This window comes from Gouania willdenowi, chromosome 5 (assembly GCF_900634775.1).
Source record: "Gouania willdenowi chromosome 5, fGouWil2.1, whole genome shotgun sequence".
NCBI lineage: Eukaryota > Metazoa > Chordata > Actinopteri > Blenniiformes > Gobiesocidae > Gouania > Gouania willdenowi.
Window position 1 is genome coordinate 41,223,196 of NC_041048.1, and position 13,068 is coordinate 41,236,263.

General features: G+C 41.5%; 1 protein-coding gene across 1 annotated transcript; it reads left to right on the top strand.

Annotated features, from left to right (window-relative positions):
* The first annotated feature begins 596 nt into the window (after positions 1-596).
* On the top strand, positions 597-7,267 carry fezf2 (FEZ family zinc finger 2). The gene is made up of 4 exons (XM_028447326.1): positions 597-1,534; positions 2,919-3,053; positions 3,142-3,274; positions 6,763-7,267. Exons 1-4 carry the CDS (start codon positions 779-781, stop codon positions 7,029-7,031), a joined length of 1,293 nt encoding a protein of 430 aa, XP_028303127.1. The 5' UTR covers positions 597-778; the 3' UTR covers positions 7,032-7,267.
* Positions 7,268-13,068: the final 5,801 nt, after the last annotated feature.

Genomic DNA, 13,068 nt, shown 5'->3' on the forward strand with positions numbered 1-13,068 from the left:
ATCCGTCCCACGCATTTGAGGGAGTAGAAAAAAGCCGAGCAGGTTCACGCAGTGCTTTAGTGGCTGAAAGTGAAAGAGCTTCTTGTGTTTTCTCTTTGCCCCCCCACCCCTTCTTTTTCTTTTTCTTTTTTTTCCTGAGCCCAGACTTGGAAAATGGTTTCTTTTCAAAAGAGGAAGGACTGGAACGATGTTAAATAAGAGCCACAGAGACTCGGAGCCTCTTAAACAGGTGGAAATTGGACGTCCTCGAATTTATACAATTTCTTAATAAGTTCATAAGCCGGTGTAGGGGATCCTCTCAGAGGATTAGAGCAGCAGGAGCCGTGCGTAAAGGACAAGTGTCCAAGCCAATATGTGCCCGCGGGAGGAGGAGGGGCGGTGACGGGCCTCAGTGACGGTGACGGAGCATCCATCAGAGCATCCATCCATCAGAGCATCCATCCTGAGGTGAAGTGCAGCAGCAGTCTCCAGCAGCTCGCGCTCCAACACGCTTTGTCTTTACGCGCTCCTCCCTAACGCGCTGCGTAATGTCCTGCTAATTGTGTGTGTATGTGTGTGTGCGCACTAGTTAATGAGCATTAATCCATCACCCCTGGACGCTATTGTTACACGCGGGTCACCATTTGAATGCAAATGACAGCAAGGTGCGTGTTTTAAAGTGATGAGCGCTCCTGTCTGAGGAGGAGAGGGTCGGGGGCGCGCCGGAGGAGCCGCGCGCACTGCTGGAGGAGTTTTAGTCACACAAACTTTTTCCTCTGAAGACAACAAGAGCGGCACAATGACAACAGGTTCTTCTTCTGTGGAGACGCTGATGGCCTGCGGCGGTCGGACCGGGACCGGGTCCGCGGCCCCCAAAGCCCTGGCCTTCTCCATCGACCGGATCATGTCCAAGAACTCGGAGCCGCATGGGGCGTCGGAGGAGCGCGCGGAGGGGCGGCGGCTGCTGGGGCTGTGCGCCCCGGTGCCTGCGTGCGTCATCCCGCTGCCGCCGTTCAGCTACGACCTCCAGGCCAAGGCCCTGATGAACTACACCGAGCTGTGGACGCGCAGCTTCCGGGGCTCGTTCTGCGGCTCCCCCGCCGCTCCGTGCGCCACCAAAGGTGGCTGCGGCGGCGCGTCGTTCCCGGGGAGCCGCGTGGTGAAGCCACAGGTCCTCCACCAGGCCGTGGCCGTGCCTGGAGGACCCTCCCTCTATTATCTCAACTACCTGGACTCGGCTTCGTACGCGCACTCGGAGCTGCTGGCCGCGGGACACTGGCTCTCCAGCTCTCCGCAGGCGCACGCGTCTCTGTCCGCGCACAACAGACTCCTGCTGCTGGAGAACGCCAAGCTGGCCACGGTGAGCGCGGACAAGCTGCCCACCCCTCAGTACCCGCACAAGGAGCACCTGCCCGGGCAGCTGGACCAGATCGTGAAGGAGACGCACGGCCTCACGGCGGAAAAAAGTGGCGTAAAAACACACGGGAAAGTGAGCTGTGGCGGCGGGGCTGTGGACGGAAAACCCAAAAACTTCACCTGTGAAGTGTGTGGAAAGGTAAAGGAGCGATAATGTAGAAAATCTTCTCAAAATTTCCAGCTTTTAAGTCGCGTAAAGCAGGGCTGTCAAACTCCTTTTCGTTCAGGGGCCAAAATACGGAGCAGTTTGATCTCAAATGGGCAGAAAAACAGTAATTTCAACATTATTACATGTTCCCTAGTTTACGCATCTACATAAAATACAAAATATGTTAAAAACCGACCATATCCAATCAATAATTGACAGATATCAGTCCCAGCAGAATTTACACTTTAAATTTCTTATATTTTGTGACACATTTCTATTATGAAATATTATGTCATAATTTGAGGACAATTGAAGGGTTTTGTTCAACAGTTCAACATTAAAAATGACTGCAATCATTAGGGCTGGAACAATACCATTTTGTCACGATCCAATTTAATCCCGATTCTTGGTGCCGATTCTGATTTTACAAGTATTGCGATTCTACAGTGACGATTACCACTATTTTTTTCCGTATCTAAACATTATTTGAATCCTACACTCCTAGAAATATGTCATAGTTTAAAAAAAAACAATGCACATCATATCACAGTCAGTCATTCTGATTTATTAATATTTCAACTGAAATATATAACAAAATAAAACCTCCATTAGAAAGTAGGTAAACTAAACATGTGCAAAACAACACATTTGTAAGGAACTTTGTGGTCAACTGATGCTGTTAATGTTCATCAAGTGAGTGCTTTGGTTTTAGGAACAGCAGCTGGTCAACATGCTCAGTAGTTTGTCTGCTCCGCTAAGAAGTGACACTGTCTCCAGCAGTAGATAACGAAAATGTGAAAGACACAATCAGAAAAATGTTGATTAAATATCAAAAAAAATAATAATAATATTTAAATATTTTTTTCTGGGAAGAAGAATCGATTTTTAAAATCGACACCTAAAAAATCGCGATATATCATAAAATCATTTTTTTTTCACCCTTGACAATCATGTGATATTAGAACTGTGCTCCCCTGCTTTTATCAATGATGTGTTTTCTCTGTAATTTTTTCATTTCTCCTGCGGTCCGGATTTGGCCCCCAGGCCATGAGTTGGACATGTTGTGGTGTAGAGGACCTATAGTTTCATTTAAAATTAATTTTAAAACTATTTTTACAAACAATTTTCTCCAGCCAAGTCAATTGAAAAAAATTCTGAATGCAATTTGCTCCATTTATTTAATTTTACACGTGTTATTTTTTTTCTTTAAAATAAATGAATACAATAATGATAAATGATAGGCCTGCTATTTAGTATTATGATTATTATTACGATTTTTATTGTTGTTTTCCATGTTTTATTTTATTCATTTATTTATTTATTTTTCTGCTACATTTTAACATTTTTTTGCGCGTGTGCGTCTCTTCTTTGACAGGTTTTTAACGCGCACTACAACCTGACCCGACACATGCCCGTGCACACCGGGGCCCGGCCTTTTGTCTGCAAAGTGTGCGGGAAAGGATTTAGACAGGCCAGCACGTTGTGTCGACACAAGATCATACACACACAGGTGTGTACACGACGCACACACTCACACCTTTGTATTATTATTGATGTATTTTAATTTCTAATATTATTTGTGTGTATTTGTTTTGAAGGAGAAACCTCATAAATGTAACCAGTGTGGGAAAGCGTTCAACAGGAGCTCCACACTCAACACGCACGTTCGGATCCACGCGGGATACAAACCGTTTGTCTGCGAGTTCTGTGGGAAAGGTTTTCATCAGAAAGGTAAGAGAAAAGATTCAGATTCACCAGCACTGTGTGCACGAATGATTAAAAATATACATAAATAATAATTCATATAGCTCACAAAACAAAAACACATAAAATAAGAGACAAATGTACAAAATGACAACAAAATTTAACAAAATCACCGTCTTTAAACACACTACTGCAACAAATAAACACAAAATAATAGAAAAAAACATACAAAACAATGACAAAAGTACACAAACTACAAAGTACACATGACTTAAAAATAAAAACAAAAACTCAAAATGAGAGACAAATATATAAATGACAACAAAAATGCACAAAAAACAGCAAAAATATAAAAAACACAGATTAAAAAACACTGCACGAAAGTTAAATAAAAATACTCAAACCTATTGTCCCTAAACACAAAGTAAAACTTAAAAATATACACAAAATAATAGAAAAACATACAGAACAACGACAAAAATACACAAAAATTACTCCAAAAACACAGAAAATAAGGGGAAAATATGCAAAGTGAAAACATAATAGTCAAATATTACTCAAAAAACACAAAACGGGAACAAAAATACACGAAATAACTCCTATAACGCAAACAACACACACCGAATGAGCAGAAAATATGCAAAGTGACAACAAAAACGACAAGAACGACTCCAAAAATGAAAGTGAACGGTTTGGATATTTAAAAAACAACAACAATTAAATTATGTTTTGTTATAATAAAAATGTGCTTAAAATTAAAATCCAACGAAAAAGTGTTTTTAACATTAAAAATCTAAGGAGAAAAGAATTCTCTGGTGATATTTTGGTGAAAATGCGCAGGATTCCGTGTCAGATTTGGAGCTTGAGGTGCGCGCGCAGAGGCTTTAGATCTGGTTCCGTCTGTTATTATATTACAATATATTATTTTATTATTACTGTCGCCACCGAGGACTCTGACAGCTTCTGTTCAGCACTGAGCGCGTGTGAAGGAATGCTGGACGCACTGCACGCGCACGCTAATTCACCCCCATTAGAGTCAAACTGGGAGGGAATGGAACCATTACCCATCACCCATCTCTGGAAATGAGAGCTGTCACTTGAACACGGACCAGTACTTCCATTTGCCGTGGGTCAGCTCCCAGACCTCGGACTCCAGACCCCGCGACGGGGACCGGGCCCTTTCCCCCATTTTTATTATTATGGGGGGTTGGGGGGGGGGACTGTCGGACAAGTTGATTTTGATAAAGTTTGACAACTTCTTGACTTGGACACAAAAAAATCCTGTGACTAATGAAGGTTTGTGCTGAGGAGGGGAGGGGGGCGGTGCTTTGCTCTTTTTATTTTAATTCTGATGGTCAGACCCTCGGTTATGGAAAATATACTTTTTAAATTTGTTATTTATTATGACAGTACATTCATGTTGACTAATAAAATGTTTGTATTATTTACCACAATAAATTATAATAATATTAGGTCATGTCAAATAAATCAACCTAAGAAAGTTCTAAAACGTGTAGCGATGACTTTAAACCGATAACTTTAGTTTATAAAAAATAAAAAAAAAGTTGAAATGCATTTTGTCCTGTTTAATGAATTTACACAGTTTTAATTCACTTTATTTATCAGTAATGTAGTAACACACATTAATTGAAATATTCAAAACAAAATCAAATGAGTTCAATCCTTTATGATTATAGTGAATTAACTCGAGGCTTTTCCAAATAAAGCACGTGTCTCATACACGTGTAGATTTTAGGACAGTGAGGAACCCTGTCATTGGTCAGACCAAACGGACTCATGACTCAGCAAAACCTCAGTCGGATGAAACGGCCTCAGGCTTCAAAATAAAACCAACATGGCGTTTTATTTTGAAAGAACAGGAAGTACACATGACGAAGTTGAAGTAAGTTGAAAAGCCGTTCTTTCCTTCTTTTTTTTAAATTAAGATCAACGTATAGTTTATTTAATAAATAAATACATAGTTAAATTAAATTCTGAGATTTTAACCTTCCAAAAAAAATAGAAAATAACAGCTTTAAACTTTACTCTCGTATGCCAAGCAGCACATATTGATGACGTCATGTGTACTTCCGGTTTTTTTCTATAGCTGGGTTTCAGTCATGGGAAAGTTGTGTTTTACAGGCCACGGTGGTTTTATTTGATGCCGTTTAGTCTCATGACATTTATTTTGAAGCAACCGGAATGACGAACCTTTTATTTTTTAAAGTTCAGATATATGAATGTATTAATAAATAGATAGTTAAAATGAAACATTGATATTTATCAACCTTAAAAAATAAATAGAACATAACAGCTTTCATCTTTACGCTCATATCCAAAGCAGTGCATATTGATGACGTCATGTTTCTTACAGGTTCCTTCAAAATAAAACGTCATGTTGTGTTTTTACAGCCTGAGGCCATTTTATTTTAGGCCGTTTTGTAGAAAAAAACAGATTTAAACTTTACTGTCGGTTGAGAGAGTAAAAGTCATGAAACTGAATGGCCTCAAATAAAACGGCCTCAGGCCGTAAAGCATGACATGGCGTTTTATTTTGACCCAACCGGAATTACACATGATGTCATCAATATGTGCAGTTTCAGAGACGAGAGAAAAGTTGAACTTTTAAAAAATAAAAGAAAATAACAGCTTGTCAACTTCCTTCTTCATGTGTACTTTCGGTTCCTTCAAAATAAAACACCATATCGTGCTTTACGGCCTGAGACTGTCGAGCCTGATGACTTTTACTTTGTAGCCTGAAGCTGTTATTTCACTGCTGTTTTATCTGACAGAGGTTTTGCTGAGTCATGAGTCACGAGGTTTTCCTGATAAATGCCTCACTCTGAGACCTGAAGATGTCCTAAAACACGTGTCAAACTCATGGCCCGGGGGAAAAATCCGGCCCTTTAGAGCATCTGATTCGGCCCGCTGAAGGAAGTGAAAATGACAGGAAAAAAAATGAATCACTGCGTATTACCAAATAATTCAGTTATAAATTGTTGTTGAAAGAACTCAGTTTTTCCTAAATCCTGCAATTTTTCTCAAATTATTCCACAAAATCTCCCCAAATTAAATAAAAATTGGTCAAAAAATAAATAAATCAAAGAACATTTCAGTATCTTTCACTTATTGCGTAGATATTGTTGATGCCGTTCATACTTCATGTCTAATTTATAACTGGAAGTTCAAACTTGGGAACATTGATGTTGAACTTGTTTGTTTTCCCGCCTAAAATGATTGAACTGGTTCGTATTTAACCCCTGGACTAACACGTGTATCCTCAAATGTGCACCGTAATCTCGTGAATGTTTCACATTGTTGGACTATTGAAAGAAATGATGAAACAAACCTCATTGTGTTGTTATTCCAACGAGTGTGTAAAGTGGTCTGTTTGGGACTGAAATCAGCCCAAAGATGTACGTTATTAATGCTTGATGTGATGTTTTATTCTGAAGTTTAATAACGTGGACATTTTAATACTAATGGAACCCATTTCCATGTTCTCCTCTATCCAGGGAACTACAAGAACCACAAGCTGACGCACAGCGGGGAGAAACAGTACAAGTGTTCCATCTGCAACAAGGCCTTCCACCAGGTCTACAACCTGACATTTCACATGCACACGCACAACGATAAGAAACCCTTCACCTGTTCCACCTGTGGGAAGGGATTCTGTCGCAACTTTGACCTGAAGAAACACATCAGGAAGCTGCACGAGAGCAGCGGCAGCGGCAGCAGCAGCTTCATCTCTGCAGACGCCTCCAGATCAGAGCTTCCAAGCTGAGACTCTGCCCTCAAGGTGAGGAGAACATGCAAACTGGACCAAACAGGAGCCACTTTGATATGAAAGCACTGCAGAGCAACGTGCACGCTCAGCTCAGCCTGTACGAACTGATGATTGAGGCTGAATTTCCTCCTGAAGCTCTGATCTGGGACAAATCCATGAGATTGTAAATAATCGGTGATGCTGGAACGATGGGAGAAGTTATTTAAAATGTGAATGACCTGGTTTTTGGGGGGCGGGGCTTGTTTGTTTGTTTATCTTCTTACAGAAAGTTTATGTGAATAAATATAAGTTATAACGCAGACAGAATGTTTGAGAGACGCATGTTGTTCCCATTTCTGAAGGGATTTGAAAATAAAAAATAAATAAAACAAGTTTTAAAAGAGATGTTGACTCTTTAAAGACGTGTGATTTAAATCAGGGCGAACAAAAAAATAAAAATAAATATTGACGCGCATTTGCGAACACGAGAGTTCATTTAACAAAACTTTATAAATAATAAATTAAGGTTGTAAGAAAAAGTGCATTCTGCGATATATCGCGATATTTCACCGCGCGATTATCGTATCGATCCAAGAAACGTAAAAGTCTATTTTTTTATCATGTTTTTTTTAACAAAGAAAAAAAAAACTTTTAATTGCACTAAAATATGCATTTTTTAAAGAATTTAAGAACTTAAAATCAAAATCAGTTGTAGAAGCAAAAATATAACTTTTTTTTTTAAATGCAATTTGACAGTTTGATAAACATATCACTTGTTTTTTTAATATTTGTCCTTGAATAACAGTTGGTTACTATTTACTTGTTCTCACAAGTTTAAAAAAAAACCCTGAAATAAATTGTATTTTGTGCGCGTTGTACTTGTAAAGGTGAAATTTGTAATTATTGATATTGTAATATATTGTTTAAAATCGGGATATATCGTATTGTGTAAAGCAAATCGTGAATCGTATCGTCAGACTCGTGGCAATGCATAAATAAATACTTGACATAGTTCATCTTTTTTTGTACTTTTATCAGGCTACATATTTTTTAACCGATGTATTAGACCTTATTAACAGATAACAGATCTTTGAGGCCTTTAAAAATAGTAACTGTTTCTACTTTCTAGTGATATAAAAGACGTCATTTCATTCAGTTTTCAGTCATTTCATCAGAAAATGTCACATTCTGAGCTGCTTCTGTCACGTTATCCACACATCCATCTGTTGTGTTCCTTCTGTGAGCTGGAAATGATAAAATATGGATTTAAAATGTGAGCAGTAAACAATAACCTGATGTTCTCCCCTGAGAATAAAGCACGTCTGACAAAGTCAAGGCCCAGAATAAATAAGGCCTGATCAAAACTAAACATTACATTAATCATCAGATCCACACTAACTGATTATACTCTTTATATATTAGAAGAATCAGTTATGTCACTTCATCATATCAAACTCAAGGCCAGGAGGCCATATCTGGCCTTTTAGAGTGTCGAATTTGGCCCACAGGAAAAGTAAAAATGACAGAAAAAACAAGTATTATTGTGTAAATGACAAAAATAATTCAACTGTAAATGTTTCATCTCAAATTGATGAAAAAAAATCGTTGGTAAAAACAGGTTAAAAGTGTCAATAATAATCAACATATGCAATATTATGTCTTGAAAGTGGAAAAAATGTGCAGAAAAGGCATTGAAATGTAATGTAGAAGTGTCAGAAATGGGAGTAATGTAGCAAAAATACATTCAAAGGATCAAAAATATGGAAAAGTAGTATAGAAAAATATATGGCAGGTTTGCTGTAGTTGCAGAAAAAGGCTAAATATGAGCAAAAACGAGTTAAGAATTATATATATATATATTCCCAGTTTCTTAAAGGCCTCGGGAGACCCCCTCCCAGTGTCTTGCGACCCCAAATGAGATCCCGACCACATGGTTGAGAATCCCTGCTCTAAAGGAAAGTGAGTGACAAACACAAAGAAAGGTTTCAACACATGTAAAAAGACAATAATATCGCATTAATGTGAACACTAGTATAAAACATTAATATAAATTACGAAACCATGAACAGCCAACAGTGATTATTATTATTATTATTATTATTAATAATATTTTTTTTTTTTTTTAAATCCTTCTTTACTTTAACGCTCGTGCGCGCGCTTGAGTGTCGGGGACGCGCCGCAGACACTTGGCTTCTACATTTATTGACAGACACGATTTTAATAATGCGAACATTTACACTTGACTTGGAGTAAATGACGCAAACGATCCAGGCTCTTGACAGAGAACGACGTTAAGCGGCTAAGCGGTGATGATAATGGAGCACTCAGGCCGCAGCTCCTCACCCGGGCCCCCGGGCCCTAATAGGGCCGCGCGCATTCCGCTCACGGCCGCTGGAACAATATTATCTGTGCGCACGGCCGTGATCCCACACGGACCCTCTCTATTAACAGGCAATTAGCAGAGACCCCCAACCCCCCACACCCCCCCAACACCAGCAGGACTAATATTGGCACACACACACACACACACACACACACACACACACACACACACACACACACACACACACACACACACACACACACACACACACACACACACACACACACACACACACAGTTGTTTTTACAGATCTTATGAAAACCTGAGGATGTGTTTGGCCCCTCCCACCGGACATTTGCTTAATCTACATTATAATCTACTTAATAACAAAACTGATCGGAAACCAATAAACAACTTTGATCACTGATCAGGAACTAAACAATAAATAATAAACTCAAAATAAATCTGACGTCACTCAAAAAGTCGTGTTTTTCATTTTTCTGACATGTGTCAAACTCAAGGCCTGGGGGCCAAAAACCAGACCTTTAGAGCAGGTATTCTCAACCTTGGGGTCAGGACCCCATTTGGTGTCACGAGACACTGGGAGTGGGTCACCAGATGCTTTCAAGAAACTAAGAACATTTTTTGGGAGAATTTTAGCCCATTTTTGCTTATTTTTACACTTTTATTGCCACGACATCATACCCATGAAACATCTGACGTCCACAGACCTCCAGATCACGTTCATAACGCGTCGGTCGGTCTGGACCTCACCTGCACGTCTATATGACCTCCAAAACAGGTTGGAATCTGACGTCATGACCACAACCCCACCTGGACCTTGATATGACGTTCAACGTTTGAAGCAATTTCACTACGAAATTTAAACCGCCTTTCAACGAGTGTGTTTGTCACGCCCTCTGGCTCGGAAGCCAGGTAGTGCAGTCTCTGTTCTCTCTAGGTGGGTGGCAGCTTGGCAGGTGGATTGTCTACCAATCAGCTGATGAAGTGCACCTGGTTCTGATCTTCTCCACTGAATAAAGCTTCACTCTGGACTTCAGTTCCTCGTCGGACTGTAAAGCTGAATCGTCAGTGTCTGACCTCAAAAATCAGTCTGTTTGTAGATCTGTTGCCAAAGCTTACCTTTATCTTTATTTTCTCAGTTGGAACTCTGCACACTCTGGCCTCCAAACCCTCCTCTACCCTCTGTGGACAAGACAGGACAAACTCCGGATTTCCTTCCCCTCTGCACCCCTGCAAACTCCCTGGATCCCTACACCCGGACTTCCGCAGCTTCACCACTCACCCTCCATCACCCCGTCAGCAATCCACCTGCCACTGACATTTGCCGGACTTCCTTTCCCTCATACTCTGCTGCACCCCAGTTAAGCTTTTTATTCAGTTGGTACTTTTCGCTCATTGAAGTTGTTTTTTGTTAGGATATTTTTGTGTAGTATAGCATTTGTTTTGTTTCTGGTTGTTTTTGTATTTTGGCTGGTTGTTTATTAAAACTTATTGTATGCAATTTGAAGTCGTGTCTTGTTGACCTGCACCTGAGTCTCACCATTCGTAACAGTACAGTCCGACCATGATGAACTCAGCAGGCAACGAGACCGGCACTGAAGCAGCACAATCGGAGAGTCCTTTACAGAAGGCTATAATTGATCAGGGAACCCTTTTAGGTCAGCACGAGACGCTGCTTCGCACCCTAGTGGACAGCAATAATGCTTTGTTGAAGCAGGTTTCACTGCTCACTTCAAAAGTAGCACAGTTAGGCGGTGGTTCTCAGTCAGTGGGTGCTGTAGCTAATTCTGCACCTGTTGCTAGTCCTGCTGTCACTCCACCTGCCCGTGAACCTTTTGTTCCGGTTCCCGAACGGTTTAGCGGGGATGTTAACTCTTGCCAAGCTTTTTTAACTCAGGTATCTTTAGTATTTGATCTCCAGCCTTCATCTTATTCTACAGAAAGGTCTAGAGTAGCCTTTTTGATCAGTTTGCTTTCTGGGTCAGCTAGAGACTGGGGGACAGCAGTTTGGAATAGACAAGATGCAATCTGCAATTCATATCAGTCCTTTGTAAATGAAATGAAAAAAGTGTTTGACCACCCTGTTGAAGGGAAGGATGCGGGACATCGGCTACTGTCAATCCGACAGGGAAATCGCAGTGTGGCTGAGCTCTCTGTGGAATTCCGCACCCTGGCGGCCAGCAGTGGATGGAACGACCAGTCTCTTCAGGGAGCCTTCTATGCAGCCCTCCATGATTCCATTAAGGACGAACTTGCCACCCGAGATGAAACTGCCAATCTGGACCAGTTAATCGCCTTGGCCACTCGGATGGACAACCGCATGAGGGAGCGACGCAGAGAAAGAAATCGGCGCTCAGAAGCGTCCCGGTCCTCTCCTGCTTTCAAGTCACCGGTCTTCCCTTCCTCTCCTCGTCCTGACCCTGATCCAGAGCCTATGCAGTTGGGCCGCACACAACTCTCTGCCCAGGAGAAGCAGCATCGACGAGATACGAATGCCTGTATGTATTGTGGCAGGGCCGGTCACTTCATTGCTGCATGTCCCCAGCGGAAGGAAAAAGATCAGGCTCATCGGTAGTCGGGGAGATATGGGTGAGCCAAACAACCATGAACTCCCTACCTCGTCTTCTAATTTCCGCATGTCTTTGTTGGCAGTCCCAGTCCCTTCCGGTTCAAGCCCTGATTGACTCTGGAGCCGAAGAGAGTTTTTTGGATCGACGTCTTGCTAAGCAGATGGACATTCCTCTGGTCACCCTTAGAACCCCTTTAGAAGTTCAAGCCCTTAATGGTCTGCATCTCGCCCAGGTACAGCAGCAGACCATTCCTGTTACGCTAGTTTTAGCCGGTAATCATCGAGAAGTTATCACATTCAATCTGATAGATCATCCCCAACCTCCTATGGTATTAGGTTTTTCATGGCTCCAGTCACATAACCCCCAATTCAACTGGAAAAGAAAAGAAATCACCACATGGGATCCTCGCTGCCACGAAACCTGCCTCCAGTCTGCCTTGACCCCCATTGGTATCTCCCCACTGACTCCGGAATTTCCAGTTCAGTTGGATTTGGTTCCCAGTGAGTACCATGACTTAGCACCAGTTTTTAGCAAGGAAAGGGCTCTGTCTTTACCACCACATCGCCCTTATGATTGTGCTATTAACTTGATACAGGGGGGGACATTACCTACCAGCAGACTGTACAACCTGTCAAAGCCCGAACAAGCCGCCATGGAGACATACATCCGCGAATCTCTGGCAGCCGGAATTATCAGACCATCATCGTCGCCGGTGGGGGCTGGTTTTTTCTTTGTGGCTAAGAAAGATAAGACCTTACGACCCTGTATCGATTTCCGGGGACTTAACGACATCACTGTTAAAAATACATATCCGCTACCTCTGATTAACTCTGCCTTTACCCCCTTGCACGGTGCTACAATCTTTACCAAGCTTGATCTGCGTAATGCTTACCACCTCATCCGTATCCGACAAGGAGACGAGTGGAAGACTGCCTTCAACACTCCACTTGGCCACTTTGAATATTTGGTCATGCCTTTTGGACTCACCAATGCTCCTGCCGTCTTCCAGAATCTGATCAACGACGTCCTCAGAGACATGTTGAACCGGTTTGTCTTTGTATATCTGGATGACATCCTCATCTTCTCCCGCAACCCCGAAGAACATATTCAACATGTTCACCTGGTTCTAGAGCGGCTG

Bases quoted from the DNA above. Each gene is read 5' to 3' on its own strand.
- fezf2 (XM_028447326.1), top strand. From the start codon at position 779: ATGACAACAGGTTCTTCTTCTGTGGAGACGCTGATGGCCTGCGGCGGT. The intron at 3,054-3,141 runs GTGTGTACACGA...TTTGTTTTGAAG, and splicing joins ACAAGATCATACACACACAG to GAGAAACCTCATAAATGTAA. The intron at 3,275-6,762 runs GTAAGAGAAAAG...TCCTCTATCCAG, and splicing joins GAAAGGTTTTCATCAGAAAG to GGAACTACAAGAACCACAAG.